The sequence below is a fragment of the Thunnus maccoyii genome, chromosome 23 (assembly GCF_910596095.1).
Source record: "Thunnus maccoyii chromosome 23, fThuMac1.1, whole genome shotgun sequence".
Taxonomy (NCBI): domain Eukaryota; kingdom Metazoa; phylum Chordata; class Actinopteri; order Scombriformes; family Scombridae; genus Thunnus; species Thunnus maccoyii.
In genome coordinates this window covers 3,865,223-3,888,826 of record NC_056555.1, presented here as the reverse complement: position 1 = coordinate 3,888,826, position 23,604 = coordinate 3,865,223, and the positions used below count along the sequence as shown (strand labels likewise).

The 23,604-nt window shown below is 40.4% G+C and overlaps 1 protein-coding gene across 2 annotated transcripts in view; it reads left to right on the top strand.

The window, feature by feature from the left end:
• Nucleotides 1-23,604, top strand: part of chst11 (carbohydrate (chondroitin 4) sulfotransferase 11) — an 87,557-nt gene that overhangs the window by 53,895 nt on the left and 10,058 nt on the right. Inside the window, exons 1-2 of one of the 2 annotated variants that reach the window (XM_042402563.1) lie at nt 6,805-6,972; nt 9,549-9,634. In XM_042402563.1, coding sequence (XP_042258497.1) covers nt 9,551-9,634 — 84 coding nt within the window. In that variant the 5' untranslated portion in view covers nt 6,805-6,972; nt 9,549-9,550. Of the gene's footprint in view, nt 1-6,804; nt 6,973-9,548; nt 9,635-23,604 lie in introns of those variants that run through there. The other variant, XM_042402562.1, reaches the window with a different exon arrangement.

Sequence of the window (23,604 nt, the reverse complement as noted above, 5' to 3'; positions counted from 1 at the left end):
AAGCCGTAATTGCTTGTGTATTATCGCCATGTTACTAATCATCAGTAAGGGGATTAGACTGAGCACTCTAACCAGGAAGAGACACACGCAGCCAATCATCACTGGGGAGCTGATTGGTTTTACACACACACACACACACATTGAGAAAATCACTTCCCTGAGTTCTTATTGAGCTTTGTTTAATGAAGTTGTGCCAACATTGCTAATCACCTGTATCTCTACTTCTCTGCTCTGCATGCATTGTTCATTTAAATCCCAATTAGGCTGCAGCACTTCAGCTTCCTGTAGGATAATAACAACCCTCACTCACACACACACACACACACACACAAACACACACACACAAACTATAAAGAAGTAGAGTATGTCAGTGTTTAGACGCAATCAACCCTGTGTGTGTGTGTGTGTGTGTGTTGGCTGATGTGTGTGCAGCTCAGGGTGAAGTGGATCTCCGCCCTCTCCCACTGTGTAGGTAAGATTAGCGACAAATTAATCCTCCTCCAGCGGCTCATAATCCTTTGCTGATAGATGGCGGCAGATGTTGTGCGTGATTGCAGGCCTGTACTGAGCATGTGCAGGATCGGACCTGCTGTTTACAGGGCGCCTTGTGTGTAATCAAACACTGAGAAAATATAGTGAAGTGTCTTTACTGCAGTGCCAGTTTTGCATTAGGTTACTTTTAGACCTGACTACTGAGTTGAATCAGCAACCGACAGTCTCAGCTGAAAACACACATCATGAGGTTTACCAAATTGGTGTTTACTGCACTTTAAGACTTATTTTGTCCAATCGCTGTTTTTCTATCGCCTCATAATACATGTCAAGTAAGGTCAGAGCCCTCTATCATACTGCTAAAAGTGGAAGTTTTGAATTAAAGATGAAATTAAAAATTCTTCACCTTTACCCCTACTCCAAACCTTAAAGCATTCATTCACTTTTTTGGCCACTTAAGGGCAAAGTAAACACAACATGTACACCTTATGAAAGTTGATATGGCTAACATGTTAGCAAACAGCTACCTATCTACATATCCAGCAGATACATTAGCATTCATCTGGAGTTGTGTTTGTGTCCATCGGACAAATTTAAATCCTATATTCTCTCTCTTTTAGCTTAGCTGCTAAACGCTCCACTGTGTTCACTTAGCTACATGTTAGCAAACAGTTGCCAATTTACACATCCAGCAGACATAAAGCAGCATTAGCATTCATTTGGAGTCGTGTTTGGGTCCTCTGGACAAATAAGGCTTATATTAACATTCCTTTTAGCTCTCTTGTTGCTCTCCACCAACTCTTGAGGGAAATGTCTGGCTCTGGTTCGCTAGTTAGTAGCCAACTTTATCTGTCTGCTGTTTGGGGCTGGGCAGGTAGCGTACAGTGGGTTTATTGGAGCTTTTTCACTGAAAACAGCTGCCAGCTGCTGATATTGATACAGTAAACTAAAAACAGTAAAGTTGCGGACTGAAAACCAAAATAATGAGCTGACAAATACTAACAGTCCGTAGAGCTGAGGGGAACTACCACTCTGTCTTCAACAAGCAACCATTCGTGGTACACATAGTAATTAGAGACTATGTTAATATAAATGACACACATATTAGTGTATCTTTAGGAATAAAACCTACTGATCTTGTTTCATTTTACTTAAAAATACTATCTAGGAGCACTCTGGAGGTCTCTTACATTAGTTAAGAGTAGCTAGCCTGTTTGGGTCCTTCATGTCTGCAATACAAACACAGCAATGAGCACACACCTTCTGAGAGATGTTTTGTAGTATTGACCAAGCTGAACATTCACACTCAATTCAATTCACATAGAATGGGGTTTTATCGTTTTATAGCTAACCAGTTGCAGCAGCAGCTCTCTTGTGAGTTATTTCAAACTTAAAGATTTTATACAACTTCTTCTTTATATACCACTTCTTTGCAAGTTGGAATTGATTTTGTTTGCAATCTCTTTCAATGAAACTTTTAATACTAGATTCCTCATATTATACATTTCCTCCCTGCTCCAGTTTGATTTCCTTTTGCTTCTGTTTCAGCCAATTTCCTATCATTTAATCTCTGTTTATATGCCAGGCCTACTTGCTGGTACTTCTATATGTTAATTGCTACAGAAGAAATAAAAGATTTCACACATAGACATAACTTAGAATAGGTTTTTGCATGAACAGCAGGTAGATGAAGGGTAAATCATTGTATCTGTGATTGTATTTGTGATTAACATGTGACGTCCTCCTACATGCGTATGCTGCCAGTTGCTTGATAGATGTGCTTTATTTTTCACTTTTACTGCAGAACTGTTTTGGCTCTTGCTCAGAAATAAAAATGGTCCCAGGTCAACGGGCAGAATGGTCACAAGACAGATAATAAAAAGCAAAGGTGGATGATGCACATGACGCACAATTTATTCTGAGTTGTCTGATGTTTGCCAGCTCATGGCACTCTTGATTTATGACGTCCTAGAATCTTGTTGCCGGGCAGCAGCAGCAGCTTTGGATGATGCTGGTGTTGGGATGTCACAGTTTTGTCCTTTTTCCTTTCACAGCCAAGAAAGACATTTCGTTCCACGTTTTAAGTGAATTGTGAAATCCATTCGTTGCTGACCTTCCCGGGCACAACGCTGCTTAATTTAGAGGAGTTGTGCTTCTGGAAGCAGCGTGAGGGCATTAAGTTTTACTAGGAGACGCTGTAAGTGTTCCCTCTGGTTCTCAGTGGATGACTGAGAGGCCTGCGTGTTGTATTGAGCTTGGAATTTCTCAACTTCTCTCCACCTGCTTTTAAAAGGATTTATAAATTTGAAATGGAAGCGTTTCAGAGCATTTTCGGCAGCAGGGGGACGATGACAGGGAGGTGATGGAGAGGCAGAAGCAGAGGTGGAGTCAGCGTGACAGTAGTCCCGCTAAGGCTGATGGAAGCCGAGTATGAAAGCTGAATGGTGTGTGTGCTGTGCTCTGTGGTGTGCATGGATGTTTGTGCAGTGTACAGAGCATCTATTACCTTCAAGGTACACAGTGGGCTGCTGGTGTTTGGGCTGGCATGGGCAGAGCATTAGAGCCAGAGAAGGAGGAGGAGGAGGAGGAGGAGGAGGAGGAGGAGGGAGAGTGAAGAGTGAGGCAGAGGGAGAAGATGGTAAATGGAGTTATGTTTCAATAGCTGAGTGCTTCTGTGCAAATGTTGCCAATTTAGGAAGGCTGTAATGAAATGTTGAGTGTTAATGAAGCCTCTCTTATAATTATTGCATCATTTTTTTCACTCACTTAGTCATAATTGCTTATTGTCTGTGATAAAAAAATGTAAAAAATGTGATAAACCTGACCATGTCAAAATATCTGCAAATGTTCACATTCATTTATGGATGCAGAATGTGACATAATAACAAAATCAAAAATGACCATGTGTTTTTATCATTGAAGACAAACTGAACAACAATGTCAAAGAAGGACAAATATACTTTTAGTTGCCTTAAATGTTAGTTGTCTTGTCCATCACGAGGTTACCTGTTCCCTTATGTAACGTAATGAAAAGATAACAAAACCAACAACAATGAAAGATTTAAATGTATCTGTCACAGTGTGATAAACCAACACTGACAGAGTTCCTGTATTATTAAATGTAATTAACTGTCAGATATTCTTCAAGATTTTATAAACAACTTGACAATAAAATCAAAACATGCTATGACTAACATTAGACTAGTTAGACCAGTAATTATGGAATTGTTCAAATTCATCTGATGAAGATTATGTTATATGATCGAAAGCTCTAGAACAGCGACTAAATGTGAACTTGAACATGACAACTAAAGGACATCATATGACTTTATCAAAAGCTGAAAATGAGTGGGAAGTGACAGCTTTGCGTTTGCTCTGGTCGTACCATCAAACTGTACAGAAGTCAATGGGATAAGCTTCAACTCCTCTCTTGAGAATCAGCTTGTTTGTCCCTCCTCAGCTCTTGGCTTCTTCCCTCTGCAGAGATTTGGGATTTTGTGGCACCAGAAGCTTTTTTTGGAAGTGAAAGGGCATTGCTGCTCAATTTCTCTATTCATGTTTCTCTTCCTCTGCTAGCAGTAGCATCAAAAATGTACATTTTCATCAGAATAAAGCAGAGTGTAGGGGTAACTTTAAATTTGACAGTGTATGAGAACAGAGCACTGGCCTCATATTTATTGTTATACCTGAGGTTATTAGTACATCATCAGTGTGTATGTTTGTGTGTGTGTGTGTGCGTATACTTTGCAGTAGCGTAAAGTCAATACCTGTCAGCACTGAGGAAATGAAAAGGTTCTACTTTCCCATGACCTTACCTGTTTCCAGACCTGAGGAATCCAGCCAGCAGGTGCAGGTGAGAGAATGGTGAAGGGTAGTGGTTTCCATGGTTACGGCTCAATTCCCACCAACCAATGAGCCAGGTGTTGGCGGGGGACTTTGTGATGACCTTATGTTCCCGTTGACTTGGTGGGCGTTCACTGGTTACACACTCAGCTTTGTCTCATAGGTCCCACTGGTTTCAGTATGTGTGCATGTGTGCATGTGTGCGTGGGATGAACAGTTAGTTGAAGGCACACCAGACAGACCACAGGCAGGATTACTGGCAGATTAAACAGTTCAGCCTGTGTCTATGTGTATGATGTGTGTGTGTGTGTGTGTGTTTGTGTACATACCTGGGGGCATCAGAGCAGACCAGAGAGCAGTGATAAGGCTTGTGTGGATGGATTTAAATGACTTGTATGTCAGTGTGTGTATATGTGTGTGTGTGTGTGTGTGTGTGTGTGTGTGTGTGTGTGTGTGGGAAGTTATGCACCATGTGAGGACAAAGGGATTTAGACTGATGAGCTTTTCTGTCTTCTCTGCCTCCAGGGGTGGTCACATCAGCATAAACCTACATAGGAATTAGTTTAACTGTGAAATTGATTGAAAACACCATGAAAGATGAGTAAAATTGTTGCTTCCAATTGATTTTTCTCAAATTAGTTGAACTTTAACATGCACTCCTCCACAAACAGGCAAACAGATGTTTGGGATAAGGGCTGTATTTTTTATTGTTATTGAAATAACTCTGCCAAAAAGGCTTGCTGTGGCTGAAAAGCTGAGATTCATAAAGTGAGTTTCTCATGCTCCCTGCTGATATGTGTCAGAGCTGTGTACTTGAATGTTTCAGACAGAATCCTTGTCAAAAAAAAAAAAAAAATTTAATTAGCATTCTGAGTCATATGCTTGGAGCACTCCTTCACACTAAAAGCTCTTCAGTCTCTGGTATCAAACACTGCGCTTTAACACTGTGGTACAAAACAAATATGAATTTATATTAACATTTATCCATGAACATTAATAAGTGTGTCATGTATGCATTCGCTTCCGAGTGTGTGTTGCTGTTGTATGCTTATAAATATGTGTGTATAAGTGCGTATGGATTTTTTAGGTGGAACGCCGTTCTCCTCTGACATTTTGACAACAGTTAAGTCAGCTGGCCCGCCTGCCTGCACATAGGGGTGGTTGCACACAAGCCCCTTGAATCAGGTTGTGATTTGCTAGGATGTGGTGACAGATGGGTTGAAATTGTAGGTAGTGTGTGGATTGTGTGTTTAGACTGTTTTTCTTATACTATCTGGCAACTTGGATAACGTCAGACAGACATACAAAACTTACGGATCCGCGTACTGTATGACGATTATTCATAATAAAGTGTAACAGCTATGCAAATTATGATAATTTCCTGTGAGAAACAACAAAACGGGAGGGCGCTGGGAGATGGCCTTGAAATACAGGAGAAACCCAGGCAGGGTTGGCAGGTCTGCATGTCACGCTTCACAAGAATCACATAGCAAACAGAGATTAGATTTCTAAAATCAGCTAGAATAATATACAGGATATATAGTATATTAACTGCAGACTTCATCGCTTATTAGATTTTGGTACAGATGCTCTGTAGCCATTTTCAGCGAGGTAATGCACCGGACAGAGTCGTATGCTTGCAGCACTCCTTCACACTACAGATTAAGCCCGAACAGAGTTACCCCTGACTAATTTTAGAAGTGGGCCATATTTCTGTTGGATCAGTTGACATTCAGTTCATAGGGGGGTCCCAACGGCTATTTAACTAAACAATCTAAACAATCACCAATCAAGCATAGAAGTCATACATTGTGGATGTGCAGGAAGCCTGATTAAAGCAGTGTGAATTAACATAAAGTACAAGACTAATAAATAAGTGCAGTATCTGCCCAACTGAAGTAATCACGAGTTCAACTGGGGCATTTGAGAATTAAAGAGCTAGTAGCAAGAAGAGAAAGATAGACATTAGCCAGAGGGATTTTTCACAACCTAGCAACCCAAAAGTTATCCTTATTAATGGCTGATTACTGATGCAAAACTCAACTGGAAAGAAAAAGTTTTGACAATAGTTTAGAAAGCCCTCAATTACAAATAACACCATGGTCTCTCTCACCACACAGAAAAACAGTGTTTTTCAATGCAGAGACTAACTCGACCGTCCCTCGAGGGAAGGACAGATGACTGGAAGTATTGAATGTGCTGGTGTTCACACTCAGCACAGACAAGCCTTCAACCTGATTTATTTTGGCATCCGTCGTCATTAGCGGCCGGCTCACTGGTGCTAGCAGATAAATATCACCACAGCTCTGTGACCCATCAGTGCCACGCGGCGCAATCACACACACTCTCACACCAGGACTGAATCCTCATTACCCTGAGCTCCGCCTCGAGCCTGTGTCCACAGCAATCAGTAATCACCACTGCTCTGCTGATTCAGCCTGCTGGGAGTGGATGTTGGTTGTTGTGCGTTGGTTATGGGCTTTACAGCATGAGCGAGCCCAAAAAGCAAATATTCCATGATTGCATTATTGCTCAGAGAGCTCTCGTCTTCCAAGAAAGAAGTAATTGCCTGGTTATATCGTCCACAGTAGGACAGAGTGCTGGACTGCATTATTGAAGAGCAGCTTAAGCAACAAGGTTATCAATCACTCTCTATGTGTGTGTGTGTGCATGATTAATCACGCGTGTACAGGAGTGTGTTTGTGTGTCAAGGGTGTAAAGGCATCCCTCGCCTTTTTATCCTCCCCTCAGTGTTTGAAGGTCACGGCTGTCTGTTGGGGCTTGTTACACTAACAAGCGCTCAGCTCGCTCCCCAGGGCTCCGTCAATGGATCTGGTTTGGGCCAATAGAGGGATTACAGTTCACATACAGAGATACTGGGTATATCTGTGGTCAATGCCAACCTCAGCACATTCCATTCTTCAATTTTTAACTAGGACCTTAAAAAATCAGCAGCCTGCTGCGAGTTGTGAATCCTCTTCTTTGATTTGATGTTCTTCAGGCATGTGAGATGAGAGTAAATGAAGATCAACCCTAATTGATTTTTGAAGGGAGATTCGGCCACTGCAGCAGCAAAAAATAGGATGTTATAGATGAAAATACTGACAGTCACAGATAACATCATCATTATTGCTGATACTGAGTGTGTACTGGCTAGAGAGAAGAGACAGATTTACATGTTTGTAGTCAACAGATTTGTAAATTTACGGTTCAGTGCACAAGCAGGTGTGTGGATTGAACAAATGTGGTTTTTGACATTTATCAGCTTTACACAGCAGATGTGCAATTTGGAATCCAGTCCTACATTTTTAACTAGAAGCAAACATATTATACAGATATACAGAATTATGTCCACATGTACATATTTGCATAATTAGCTGCTGAATCTATGACATTATTTGATCGCATTATTTCTGTCACAGATGGCAGTGTTGATCAGTCAGTCCCCAACTTGGGTCCAGACAGAAATATCTCAACAAATGTTAAAAGGATTTCCATGAAATTTGGTACAGATATCCATGGTCCCAAGAGGATGAATCCTAATAAATTTGATGATTCCCTGACTTTTCATCTGGCATCAAGTTTCTGTTTGTCTAGTGAAATATGTCAACATCTACTGGATGGATTGGCAAAAAATGCATCAGAGGTTTTGAGTGAAATGTATCAACACCTATTGGATATTTCCATAATATTTGGTACACACATCCATGTTCCCCATAAAATGAATTGTAATGACTTTGATGGTCCCCAGCAATTTCATTTTGCGTCTTCATCTGGCCAAAATGTCATTTTGTTCAGTACTTGAAAAATAATGAAAATTGTCCATCACAGATTCCCAGAGGCCAAGAGGCCAAATTGGTTGGACCAGTTGTGGTCCAATTGTGTTTTGTTGGTCTGACCAACAGCCCACAGCCCAAAGATATTCTGTTTACAATTATGTAAAACAGAGACAAAGCAGCAAATCTTCATGTTTGAGAAATGCCAAAAGTTGGCTTTTTGCTTGATGACTTGAAAGATTTATTGATTGTCAAAATTACTGTCAATTATTATCTGTTCAGTGACTACTCAATTTATCAAATAATTGATTCAACACTACTCACAAGGATCAAGTTACTAATGGAAGTGCATCATGTATCAACAAGTATAAATTTGTTGCTCATATAGTTATATAACTACAATTCTTTGTGACGTGAATCACCAATATGCAATGAAACTTGATTAGTGACGTTTACTGATGGAGATACTGTATGGAAACGTACCTAGAGGTGTAAATGTGCATCATTTGTTATTCTCATCATCAGGTTTCCTGATGGATGCAGCACATGTTCATCCATGAACATGAGGCAGATGACGTGTGGAATAAATTGCCATTAAATCCTTGGCCTTCCAGTTAGTGGTTCATTTTCTTTCCTGTCGATCCTGTACCGTCTTTCAGCACTTTTCCATCCAGAGTAATTGGAGAGAGTGTGTTGGCGGGGGCGGAGTGTTGCGCTGCCTGCTCCCACTGAGCCGCTGCCAGCAGCTACTGCTCTGTATCGAGTTGTGTAAAGAGCTGAGATCTAGCCAAACAAACGCTAAACTGTGGCTTCGCCCTTGGCATATAGTCACTGCTCTCATTATTTATCCCTGTAGCTTTCTGCCTCCTACATGCAACATTTGGTCGCTTAAAGCGATGGCTCCCGAAGTGGCGTCCTTGAGGATGGGTCCAGGGGGTCCAGAGCAAAACAAAGTGTAGTTAGATTTCACTCTGGTATCAATCACGGGAATTCAGCCCAGTGAAGGAATGACTCCTCTGATCATAAGTTTCCTTCTCTCCACCATTTCAAAAAGACGGAAAAAAAAATCTCAAGGAACAAACCCTTATCAAATTGAGTTTTACACAGCTTTATGAAATCTCTTCTATAGGATAAAGATACTGAAATCTACCAAGAAGAAAGGGGACATAGGCAAAAGCCAAATGAAATCAATGTCTGCTATGGTGGATACCTTTAGTATCTTTGTCCATGTGTCACTACAATATGAATGTGCAAAAAAACAACTCTTAAACAGTTTGTACTAAGAGGTGTTTATTGGATGTAGAAATCAAGATTCAATATTCTTGAGCATGAGAGTCAATGTTACTGACTGAGAAAGGTCTACTAGTTTGTCTTCCATGTTACTCTGTTGGCTTGCAAGTCCTCAGTTCTTATTGGTGTCTCCTCTATGTTTTGCAGTCATGCGGAGGAACCCCTTTGTGGTGGATGGCTGCTGTAGGAAAGGGTCCCGCAACGCCCTGCAGGAGCTCTACAACCCCACACAGGTAGGAGGGTAACATGCTTACATAACTGCTCTCCCTTTTTGTATCTCTCTTGTCTGTCTTTTTACCCTCATCTATTCCTATTTGTGCTCTCCTCCTCACCCAGCAGTAAGAGGTTAGGGACCCAACAAGGCCCTCTGAGGTGATGACCCTGGATGTGTGCAAGCCAGTTTTTAGCCTCTCTATCCCTAAATGTGGATTGTTGCTTAGCCTCTACATGTACTATGTGACACCTGCATCAGTGCCTGAATGTGAACATAGAAGTGACAGCAATCTGACTGATCCCCCCCTTCCACACTGACTGTCCCATGAAAACTCCAGGGGACAGCATTAGCATAATGTTCTTCCGTCCGGTAGTCAGGGAACGTTACAGGCCTGAGGCGATAAAGCCATCTTCAGTCTTTCAGGAATAAGAACAGACAACGGGGGACAAAAAAGAATAGAGGTTTTGCTGAAGTCTTACCTCTCTCAAGGACAGAAAGGAAAGAACAGTGGACTAAAATAAAGTGTTTAGCATCAGCAGGTAGCATTCTTCACTTGTCTCAATGAATAGCAGAACTATTATTGTGCTGTCAGTGTCTGTTCCAGCCAGTGAAGCCTCACTTCATTTAACATTCGAATTTCACTGTTTAAATTTAAAGAGCTTCATGAATAGCAACCATCTGGCAACATGACACCTGCTTTAACTACATGATTGTCAGCATGAAATTAAAGCATATTATGGGCTGCAGATTTAATAGGCTTTCTGCTTTATTGGGCAGTTTACAGTAAGGAGACAGAGCTAGCAGGACTCTTTTTGTTAATGGTTACTATTAAAGCAGCACAAAACAAGATTATGATGTAAATAGACAACCATATTAACAACTTTACAAATCACAAAATGTGAAAAAAGTGTAGTGTTGATGGGACACTTCAGATGATTAAATTCTTAATTAGATGATTAATTTCTTAATCATCTTCAGAGATGATACTGGCAGTTTTGCACAATTTAACCCTTTCAATGCAATTCTTGTATATTTTATTTTAGTGCTGGTGACCACTTTCCAAAGCATACCATACGGACAGCATAACATACAGAATGATTTCCCACCTTCCAGGCAGCCATTAGATTTAAGGGTAAAACAAACCACTGGCAGTTTATATTTGGCAGCTAAGTAGTATTGCATTCATAAGCTACACTATAAGGAAATCAAATTTGGAAGACAAAGAGCAAACAGGTTTTAAAAAGGGTAATGCTAAAAAAGTGATAATTTGCATGCTGTCAGCCCAAAAAGTCCAAGTGCAAAGTGAGTGCACTGTCAGTGATCCTGTCTATTAATAATTGCACAGGAATACTGTGTGTGCACAGTTATAATAAGTAGGGTAGGTTGAACCAGGATGTCTGGTTTTAAGCTAGTGTGGAAGTTAAAATGAACAGTTTGGATTGAAATGCTTTCTCCCCAAACAATTGTAGCTAACGTGGGGGTCTGTCTATAGGCAGTATGACTGTCTGATTGCTTGTGTTTGTGGTCCCATTGGACCTGTTTTCGTGATGTTGCTGCACTTACTTTGGTGAGTTCAATGTCATCAAAATTTATAGAACCCATGCATGGTCAGAGCTGTGAATATAAAACCCAAGTTGTAACAGTTTTCCATTAAAAATGATGCTCTTCGGGATAAACCTCTAGAGTGTCCTTCAATGCCACAATGAGGAGCGTTTTCAAAACAGTCCCTGCTTGCAATGATAATGTAATTCTAACAAAAAGCAAAGCAGACTTAATGTTCACTGTGATTGATTACCAATCTCTAGCAAGTGAACTGAAACCAATGGATGCCTTGAAGGTCGGAAATCAATTCAACAACTTAACTCTCTAAAAATGGCTGGCAATGATGTAAAGTATACACAATTTGTAGTTTATAGGCTAAATCATGCAAAACCCCTTTTCCCTAAATGGATCTAGAGCATTTGGGAGGGAGGCCAGCGTATATATTTTTTGAGCAGCTGAAACTCAATCCCTTCTGCAGGTATGGTTGTTGTGTTTGAGCACAGTCTATCAGTGGTGTGGTGCAGGAGCTGAAAAGAAGAGTGATATGGGGGGACACTGCTGGAGGTGATGCTATCACAGTGATGGATTAGATAGTTTCAGCTCCTCTTCTGTTCTCTCATCACTGTCCCCCTCACTATCTATCACTTACTGTCTGCTTGCCTCTTTCTTCTGCAACTAACCCTAGCCTGTCTCTTTCCTCCCACTTCCAGCTGTCCTTTATTCCCTCTGTTCTACCTCTTTTGTCCTTCGCTGTCTCTCAGCACCCTGTCTCAAGCTTGCGCTTTCCCTCTTTCTCGCATTCTCTTTATTGGTTTCTCTTCCTCTGTCGGCCATTTATCATCATGCACCTTTTAAAAGTATACGGGGGGTTTTAAATGGTTTTCTGGACAGCTAAGATTAGACCAGGTGAACGTGGACTCCCTATAGGTTCATTTTCCGTGGAGGATTTTTCCACACGTTCTCACTCATGTGAAGTCCCATTGATATATTTCTGTGTGCACAGGGGGGTGTTGCTGCAGCCAGAGCAAACTTTAGCAGGGTGTTTGGGGTCAGTGGTCAAGAGTGAGTTGTTCCTGTGTGTGTGTGTATGTGTGTGTGTGTGTGTGTGTGTGTGTGTGTGTGTGTGTGTGTGTTCTTGTACCTCTGTCCTTGTGAGAAGCAGGCTGAATTGTAGGCCTGTAGAGTGAGGACATTTTTGCCATTTTGCCACTTTTGACATTTTTTTAGGACTAAGGGAAATCTAATGGTACAAGTTAAAAGAATGAACAGAATATCAGGGAAAATGGCCCGTCAACATAGTTGTAAAATGATGAGAACATACAACAGATACCATCCATACAGTAGATATAATTAGTGTGGGCCTGCAATAGCATTGGTGCTTTGAAGAAATAGTTAAAGGAATAGTTCAATATCTTGGAAAGTGTGCTTATTTTGGTTTCTTTCCTAAAATGAGATAAGAAGAGTGATCAATCCCCTGGAACCAGAAGTTAGCTAGCCTAGCTTAGCATGAAGACTGGAGGCAGAAGGAAACAGCTAGCCTAGCTCCGCAAACAAGTCTACTTGTAGTAGTATGTGGTATCTCCTTTGTTTAATCTGTACACAAACAGTAATGCAAAAACAACAATGTGGTTTTAGGAGGCAGTAGCCTACATGCTAGACCTAAGCTTTCTGAGGTTGTGTCATGTCGATGTTGTGACGTTGCCAAGTGTGGTTCCATTTTCCCTTTACAGAGAACCAGTGTTAAAGAGTGGCAACGCTACACGTAGTGATGCTACTAGTTGAACTCCAACACAATCACAATTCACAATAGTGATCAGGTGACATAAATACTTCTAAAATCATGTAACATTTCCAGTAGCAAGCTAGATTTTCCACGAAGTAGCAGGGTAGCACAATGAAACTCTACATCGCTTTATTTTATTCATCTCTTGAAGAACAAAAGAGCTTAGAAATAATTGAAAATCTGCACTCGCATCTCCCTGTCTTCTGATTCAGTAGAAAATGAGGCAGCAGACCGGTTTGATGTGAGAGAACAAAGAGAGGGTGGAACCACCAGCCAAACCGCAGCTATAGCCAGAGACACTGTATAGAAGTACTTGGAGGACGTAAAAAACAGTTATTTGTCAAGACATATTTCACAGTGTAACTCCCAGTGAAGCCGCAATTCTTGTTTTCCCACTCTTTTCATGTGCATGTTAAACACATAAGATAAATTGTGTTAATTAGACTATTCTTTTAACATACACAATGTTGAGTGTTAGCAGTCTACTATTTTGAAGACCAGATGTTGAGAGGCTGTGGCTCAAATTTTAGAAAGGGTCGATTATTTTATTCACCACTACATAGAACAGCATTGTAACATTGTTCCCAGTCTGCTAAAAACATAGTGCATTACCTTTGTGTCAGGAAGTTAAAGAATGTAGTCAATGCACAGTCCTCACAAGTACAGGACGAGACAAACATTCATGCCTGTAGAGGCCTGTAGGTTTTTCGTCATTTACTTATTTTTCTTCTGTGCTGCATTCAAATGCTGTCCTGAGTGCATGGAATCAGCTGCTGCTGAAATGACTCTGAAAGTCATTTTTTCAAAGTTGTGTCTTATGGTAAATACCCAAATAAACCCTCCATAACCCTCTTTCTGTTACCCCCCATTAATATTCCACCCTCTCTCCACTCTGTACTCCTTTTTTTTCTCTGTTCAGAATGTTTTACGTGCAATTAATACATGCTCTGTGGTTTTCTTACGATCACAAACCTTAGACTCAGACTGAGAGAGGAAAAAAACAACATTTTGGAATGAAGTCTTCAGTTTAAGGCTTGACTTCCAACTTGCTGAGGCCTGAAGGTACAGTAGGGAGGGACGAGGTGTCTTTGAGGCCTGGAAAAGTGCACAGAGATAGTCTTTGCTATTTTTACCCTACATTACAGTGAAACTGAAGCCCCCAGTCCCCAAATCAGAATCAGTGTTTTGCCAAATGCAATAAACCTACAGGAGAGGTGATTTGATGTGGCCACACACATGATCAGATATCATCTAAATACAGGGAAGGAAACCACTTTCCCTTCTGTTCCTTCATTTTATATTAATCTTTCCTCCTTATGGAAATGATTTTTTCTTCCTACCAGTAATCACAGGCTGGCTCACAGAGGCATGTAGACACCATTATTACCAAGCCAGAGCCTGGCTCACAGTTAAATGCTATTTCAGAGATCAGAACTGGGGCTGGTGAAAATAATGTGCAGATTTGTGCAAGGTCCTACTGTGGGTTTGTATAAGGGAGGGATGACTCAATGCTAATGTGGGCACTAATGGAATGGAGTCTGTGTTTCTCTTGTTATATATAAAGGATCAAATGTCCTCACAGGGGTAGAGAGATGAGGAAAATCCCCCGGAATGAAGACATTTTGAGGATCTGTGATTCTGTTTGCGTTTTAAGGTCACAGTTAGGATTAGGTTTAAATTGCAAAAGATTACAGTGACTTTTTGGGCAAATTACTCATTCAATTACTCTGGCTAATTAGAAGTCTAGTCAAGTTGAAGCTGGGTGCAGCTATGGTGAGCATTACATTCTGTACTGGCCAATGATTGTATGTTTTCCTATTTTTCATCCTTAAATGTTTTAATTTAAATTGTATTTACATATTTCCTGATGCCACCAAGAGCTGTGAAGCCCTGCCTCAGAGTATTATAAAATGCTGAGCAGTGTTTTGGCATCTGATAAGCTTTTAAACTCATTGATACACCACTCAGACTTTCTGGATCATATGTCAATGTCTCGACAGTAACTGAAACAACATCCCCAACCAACACATGCCCCGTTTTTTTCTTTTCAGTCTGATTATCCACTATAACATACCTCTCAAATCTCCCAAAGGTGTTGAATTCACAGTAGTTGAGATCCAATGACTGTGAAAGCAATAATATACTGTATGACTCACACCATTTTCATGCTCATCAAACCATTCAATGAGCCCTCGTGTCCTGAACTGAAGCATCTACACCTGTCCTGTTTCTACACTCATTTCTTCAGGTTTTTCCTTTGATTTGTCACCCATCAGTCTGACACTTCCAAACTGTGTTTTTCCATTACCAGGACTTAATGACCTGTAAACTGGTGCTTCCCATAACCTGAACCTTTGAGAACTTGAAGGGCAAAGGTGTTTGGCTCTGCTTAGCTTTCCCATAGTATATTACAATGCAGGAAGGATCTCATAAAGCTCACTGAAAAGGAAATACTCTTTGGACACATGTCGTTAAAAAGGCTTTCTTAGTAAAAAAGTCTATGCTGATGTACACACAGAAGTGAAATGATGGTTACTGCTATGTTGTTGAAGTATTTAGATCCCTTACTTGAGTAAAAGTACCAAATCAGCAAGACTCCATTACGAGTAAAAGTAGTGCATGAAAAGTCCTACTTAAGTAAAAGTACATAAGTGTTATGAGCTTGATGTGGTTAAAGTATTGCAGGAAAAGTAAGTTTGGTCCCTCTGACTGATATATTATTATATATGACATCATTAGATTATTAATACTGAAGCATCAGTGTTAGAGCAGCATGTTACTGTTGTAGCTGGTGGAGGTGGAACTAGTTTCAACTACTTTATATACAGTTAGCTAGTTTAGTCCAGTGGTTCCCAACCTAGGGGTCGGGCCCCTCCAAAGGGTCACCAGATAAATCTGAGGAGTCGCACTGCTTTTTGTAAGATGTCAACAGCCAAAATGGTTGGAAACCACTGGTTTCATCTTTAACAATGTGTTGTATTTTAAAAGCTTGTTATATTATCCATTGTGTCAAATCTTCATTTGAAACGTAACTAAAGCTGTTAAATAAAAGTAGTGGAGTAGAAAGTACAATATTTCCCTCTGAAATGTAGTGGAGTGGAAGTATAAAGGGGCATCAAATGGAAAGTACAACTACCTCAAAATTGCACTTAAGTACAGTAAATGTACTCAGTTACTTTCCAACACTCTGTTTGTCGTAGTTGTTTGAGTGACAAACACATGATGATGTGAATCAACGCTTGACAACGCTCCTTCTCACCCTGTATATTAAAGACTATGAAGGAAACTCAAATCAAATCAGCCTGCATCTATGATCTTTCAATTATTACCCAGAACTCATGATCTTGAGGGTTTGATCACGCAGTCTGAGAGGAACAAACACATCATCAGTCCTGGTAGGACAACCAACAGCTATCATTGGAAATGGTTTAAAATAAATACACTCTAATTATGCATCATGTTGTGGAGAGAGGGATAATTTTAGAGCCTTATAAATGAATGTGTTCAGTGAACGGAGGAAAGTGTGTCTCCATGTGTCTGTGCCACCAGATAATACCTGTCTAGGATGTTTCACCAGCTGCAAATATCCTGCTAACCCCACAATCCCTTCTGTTCAATTGGGTGTGTGTGTGTGTTCGTGTGTGTGTGTCGGTATTCTTACTATAATTCCCTCGAAGCACAGGCAGACACAAGTGGCTTTCTTGCTACTGGTTTATTTGAAGGCTTCTCTCCAAATCCACTGTGAAAACTAAACCAACTAGACCATATTAGCTTAACATAAAACAATAGCATGTTCAGCATGTGGAATAACGTTTTACCAAAGTAAAATACAGGCAAACAAAACACCCGTTGGCTGCATGCTAAGAAAAAGCGAATAGTCTTTGAGTCTTCAGAGGTTTCTTTATATCCGTTCACATCAAATTAAAGTCCATTGTGACCAGCATAAAACTTTTCACCGGAGCATATAAGATGTCCATGCTTGCTGCCCGCTTGCTTAAGAGTCTTCCTCACACATGAGTAGCCCAATGAGACTTGCACATAACTTTGAGCTGAGACATTAACTGAAATAATGTATAAATAACAAATGCAACTTAAATACATGCTCAATTATGATATCAGTCTTGGAAAAAGTAAAGAAATTATATAAATTATGTTAACAATATAATGGCAACAGTTCCACTCCCGCTTCCCCTCACGCCCTCCCTGATTATGCAGGAACAGAGCGGCAGAGACTGGCACCGACTTGAAAGCAACATCGCACCTTTCATCCACAAAGAAGCCAAAGCAGCTGTCTCGAGTGTTGCTCTGCTGTAAAACCATCAGACCAGAGCACAGCCACACGCTGTGGTTGTGAGTTTAAGATGAGTGTGTGTGTGTGTGTGTGTGCGTGTATGTGGGAAGCTGGATAAGTCATTCTCGGTTTAAAGACAAAGGGATTTACAGGAGGAGGCTTTACTCTTTTTGTCTCTGTCTACCTCTGGAGGCTGCATATGAGCAGGGCTGAAGAAAGGAGGTGAAAGGGAGAGAGACAAAGGGATTTAGAGGAGTCGAGCGCTTTGTTTTGCTCGCTGAGAAGATAAACTGTGCAGAGAGAAGAGACTGTATAGTGCACAAGGCCGCAGAGAATAAGATTTTTTTGTTTCATTATGATCAAAGGGAAATTGTTTTATGATTTTGACATTACAATCATGTTTTCTTAATATCATGGAATAATTACATTGTGGAACGACACAATACACACAGTTCAAATCTGGTTCAAATACAACAGTGGACCTTTTTTGCATCCTCGTCATCCTCATGTATCTCTCTCCAGAAAGCTCATCGTTCTGTTACAAATTCTCATTATAAAATACCCAGTTTTTATAAACTTTAAATTTTTGGTTTGAATTGTTTTTCCCCTGGATATCATGCCCACACTTGTCAAAAACTTGTTGCTTTCCCCTTCGCATGGGGAATTGTTCACCTCAGTGTTAAATAAACTAGGTCCAGTCATGACAAGGACAGTTCAGAAAATGCTTTCCGAAATAGAAAAGAAAAGAAAATGTAAATGAGCATCTGATTAAGCACCACAGTAAAGTAATAACAACAACTGTAATTGTAACATTCAGAAGAAAGAAGTGATTAATGGTCTTTAAACAGCAAGCTTTAGATTTTTCTAAACAAAGTAACAAAGTGTGTTCTGTCAAAATGATAAATCCAATAATGAAATAAAATTGTCACAATGACAAAATGAGACATTCAAATTTTTTACACTTATTATTGCACAGACTGATGTTAAAAAACGACTTTATTTTAGAGTTAGTCCATTAAATAATAGATGTCCACCTCAAGGACTTTTCATCCATATTGACCTAAAAGTTGACATTGAAATTGTCATCTGCTGAGGAAGATTGTGTTTGAATGAACTTTATATCTCAGCTATTGTATTTTTTAACCTTTTGTTCTCAGCAGTCATTGCTGCAGAGGAGTTTAAAAAGATCGCTGTCAATCAAACATTTTGAATGATACTTTTTCTGCTCAGCCATGCGTTGCTCACCTAACAAACCAAAGGATTTATGAACTGAAAAATTGAATCAGATTATCTAATTTGGCATAAGAGAGTTCCAAAACATATTTAAAGATCCCTTCCTGACACGTATTAAGACACATAAAAATACTCTGCTTGGAACAATAATGTGTGTCTGATATGTTTTTTTCCCACAAAAAAGTATAATTAGCACTTAAAAATCCTTAAAATGGCATCTGCTCCTTCTCCCTCATTAAAAGTTAAAGAATCTATGAATATGTAAATATGTTTCCTTTTAATTGTGTCCAGTTTAATTGCTGGACACAAGATGTCTCCTACTTCACTGTAAAGTCCATTCTCAGTGTTTGTGCACTGGAGGCTTTCCACATCACGCTTGTGTCAGTTGAATATTAAAATCTGATTTTCAGTGAGCACAGAGAAACTTTCCACTTTCAGCAGATGAATGTGAAAACAAACTCTGCACATCCATCATTCAGCACAGTGAAGCTCAAATATTCAACTGAAGGAGCGAGAAGAAAAACATATTTTTGAGTGGAGGGGAACTTTAAATGAAAAAGTCATGCCTAGAGAGAGTAAGGACATTTTCAAACATTTATTGTTTTGTTCTGGTCTGAATCAGTTGATGAGTTGGTAAACTAGTTGCCTTTTCTGCGTGGTTGAGTTTCTTTTCACAGAATAAAATCAATAAATCAAAATGCATCAATAAAGGCCAGATGAGAACGTTCTATCCTCTCATTGGTCAGATGTTTCTGGGGCGGGAACAAGAATGTAAACACAGTAAGATGGTCCTGAAGAAGATTCTCTGGCTTAATATCAAGAAGACAATGTACTTCATCGTTAGTCCAGGTCGGCTCTCAATTCATTCTCCGGCTAGCTGCTAGCAACTGTTGATTTCGCTCATCTGCTTCCCAGCATGCAAAGCACACCTAGCTACGGGACTTGTTTAGCAGGTAGTCAGGTCAGATCAAGACCATTCACTTCACATTTCCATCACAAACAAACCACTTCAAAATGACTGGATCAAGAACACTTCCTCTAAAGGGTCTCGGTGCGGTTGTTTTGGTACCAATGCTGTGTTCAGATCTGCCCAAACGAATCGTACCAAAGAGGAAAAGCAACCACAGCCCCTTTTAACCAGACTAAACTAGACTTATTTGAAAATGCCTGAAGTCATGTATTTGGGTTAGGCAACAGAAAAACAATCACCTTCACCTTCTAGCAGTTTCCTGACATCACAGGACATCCTTTCAGGGTAATGAAGCCTGTAAAATTCAAATTATTTTTTCGGGGAGAGTTCAGTTGCCTGTAAGTGTTAAGAGTAACCCTCTATTTCACTTTTTTCTCTTCTCCTTCTCCTCCTCTCTCTTCTGTGGTTTTTGTTCCCTGAGGGATAAAACACGCCATGCAGAGAGGAAAAGGGTAAAGTGCTTATGAGAAAAGAAGAGAGAAACTTTGATGGCTCTGAGGGAAAGTCAGAGCAGTTTGTCATAATCTTGTCTGTGGTGCTATAATTATACCCCTACTTTTCTCTTTGATATACAGTTTCACACACGCACAGATACACTCAGAGGCACACTGGTCTTTACACAAGCAGTCGTACATGAGAACACACACATACAAATATACAGTACATACTTAGTGGTCTATAGACATGCAGCAGCACAAGTTCACACATAGTAAACACATATAATCCGGTCTTCATAATGTTATTTTGTCTCTCTGTCATGTTTTTCACACGATACTGCAAATGTAATGTGCAGGAATTAAAGAGAGAGCACTGTAAATGTTTATCACAGATTTGGTGCATTCACAGGCCGACTGACTTTCTCTTGGGAAACCGGCGTCTCTGAGCTCAGGTTACAGGTTTAATGTTACTGTGGGACAGAGAGAGTCAGGCTTCTGCAGATTTAACCTGAAGTGATCACAGAGTTCAGTGTCCACACATTGTTCTGTGTTTACATGTTGTATGTGTGTTTATGTGCACATATCAGGATCAGCAGTCAGCTGGAGGGCCCAAGTTCAAAAAAATCATTGCAGTTTTTTATCAAAGTTGCATGACATGGTTCTGCAGGTGTGATAGGGATGGTTTTTAGAAATCTTCTCAGCGGTGCATTCAAGGACACGCTAGCATACCAGGGTTGGCATTTGGCAACCGAAGACAAAAATGCATTCACCAACTGCTTTTCCGGAAAATCAGATTCAGATGACAAAATACAAGGACAGGACATACCTGTTGGTGTCATAGAAAGAGTCATTGCAGTGAAGGTTGCTGCTTAGCAGCCAAATCTCAAACATGAGATGTTGAAGCTAGTGAAGGCAGAGCAGCAGCACCAGGGCTCTAATCTGAAGGGGCCCGTCATGATATTTCATATGTGCTAATGGTCAAATCTGCTTAAAACATACCAAAACATACACCTTCAAATGAACAAACACAAATCTATCATTGTCACTATTACATTTCCAACTACAAGACTTAATGCATGGTCATTACAACAAGTCCAAACTAAAAGACCAAAACCATTGCAAATCACTGTTAAAAAAGATGTTTTATGATGTGACAGCACAGTTAAGGTCTGGTTAGGTTTAGGCACAAAAACCACTTGGTTAGGTTTAGGGAAAGATCATGGTTTGGGTTAAAATGATCATGTTGTTAAAGTTAGAGAAAGATGGTGTCTACATATATATATATACATATGTATATACATCATCTGAACTGCACCACTGCTCTGGGTCACGGTCACTACAGCTGCTAGTTGTTTTTGGGCAACTGACCTATTGTGACACTTCACTTAGGAGGACAGTCTCCATTACACATACAGTATTAATGCCATTGCATTGCATGGTTGAAGCACCCTAAATGCACCAACATGGCAGTTTCATCAGAACAGTTCCCACTCACAGCTGCATCCAGTGATAATAATAGACTGTGATGATCTCTATAAGAAGATCTTCATAGTGTCCTTCAACTCACATAATGTACTGCAGTCATCAGTGTAAATGAGGCAAATATTCCAGTATGGTCCTAAGAATGCAAGTGTCTGTGAGCAAGTTAGCTTTTATGTTGCTACTCTGAACTGATATCTGACCTTTGACCTCTCAGATGGATCAATACGGGTTTAGGACGACACACTTTTTGACTGAAGCTGCTATGTTGTTCTATTCATTTTGAACATTTTCCCCAAACAAAAAAATTCCCAAGGCTTCAGTGCTTCCCCCAGAGTTTTATTCCTGTCAGGGTGGAAAAGCCTCAGTTAGACCATTATGAAGTACTAAAAATTCCATTAAAACCCTGCTAGTGAAATTCTTACGATGGTCTGTTAACAGCTCCTTTAGGAGAGGTGAGGCCTCAGGGTTTCATCGCAGCTTTTGCCGACAACCATCCCTGAGGTGCCTAGTGTAAAATAATATCTTCTCACTCTCTTCACACTATTATGAGCAACGCTGACTCACTTACATCAGATCTTTTCTGAAAAGTAAATAGCAATAGCGATGACATTGTTATCATTATTATTACTAATCGGTGCTGAGAATCAATAAGGAATTGAACAGACACCCTACAGCAATTAAAAAGCGTCACATTATGGATACTGTACTGTACGTCTGTGTGTGTGTTTGTTTGGCCGTGTTGACCCCTGCAGGGAAGCCCAGTGCTTTTGGCCCCCTGTATACACACTGTGTCCATTCACTGCCTCCCTGCAGGGCCCTTATGTAACAGGCATCACTGCAAAAATCATGAATCAGTAGATTCACAGCTTTAAAGCTTTCTTCTTTGCTGCTTTTCAGAAAAGTTAAAGGCTGGTTTGTGACTACAGAGACATCAGAGATGTTCACAAACAACTTTTTAGATGATCTAAAATAGTTTTTGCATCATAGTCAAAGTTTTGTGTAAGAATGACTGGACTTTTAATTGAAATCTCCCATCAAATTTCTTATCATTTCCCTACAAAATACCACTGAGGTGCCTTTGATTAAAGGATTTTACACATCGGCGTGTGTTTCCAGGTGTTGGGGAGTACTACTGCATATGTGAAAACAGTTGCATGAAGCCTTTTGTGTCTCCAGAGGAAGCTGTGTGAAATCTGATAAATTGCCTGTAGCTCCAGGCTACATTAGGCATAACACACCTGAATCGGTGACCAGACTGTCGGCAGTTTAGTTGCATTGTGGGTTTTGACAAGGAAGAAGAATGCGTGGATTAAAGATGAAGATATCTAAATCTGGTTCTGCTGCACCAATTTTGACCCCTTTTTTTTAAAGAAAACTGTCAATTGTGAGTCCAACAGTGTTCTAAAAAAGTGGACTACTCCTTTAATACATTAACCTTCACAAACAGTAAACCTGCTCAGTAGACTTCTGTGGTTGTTCTGAGCTTTTTCCAGGTATGAATGTGTGGAGCTGCATGAATATGAAGCAGGGCATCACAGAAACAGAACGTGTGTTCTCAGTCGTTTCCCTGGATAAATAAAGGTAAAGAAACATTTCCTCGGGTCTTTTCCGTGTCGTGGTGGGTGCAGGTGGTCGGTGGTCAGCGGCCGGCACGTCCCAGCCGGGGCCCAGTCTCCCTCTGCTGGTGCGACTGCCCGTAAATGACATTATGGAAAGTTAATGTTCCGCCAGCCGCAGTGGAAAGGATGAATCCACCTCATAAACTGTCAGCATTGTCAGGGTTTTATAGACGGGCCTCGCCTTGTTGCCTTTTACAGAGACTCAGGTGAAGCACAGAGCTTTACACAGTTGAAAATCAGGTGTGTGTGTGTGTGTGTGTGTGTGTGTGTGTGTGTGTTGGGTACAGTTGTGCTACACTGGCAGCTTTATTTCTGCCTGCTCTCATGAATGCCAGTCTGTAAGCAGAGAGGGTCCGAGAGACAGACTGCCTTTAGTATTCAGTGTGTGTGTGTGTGTGTGTGTGTGTGTGTGTGAGAGAGAGAGAGAGAGAGAGAGAGAGAGAGAGAGAGGGAGAGAGAGGTGCTTTGATGAATCCTATTGATCTTTGTTTAGATAACTTCAGAGCTAGGAAGCAAAGAGAGAAGCTGATGCACAAACAGAAGACGGGACGTGCAGACAGATCAGGTTATAGGAGACAAAATGGAAGAGCAGTTTCACAGAAAAAAAATAGCATTCTGCCGACATTAGCGAC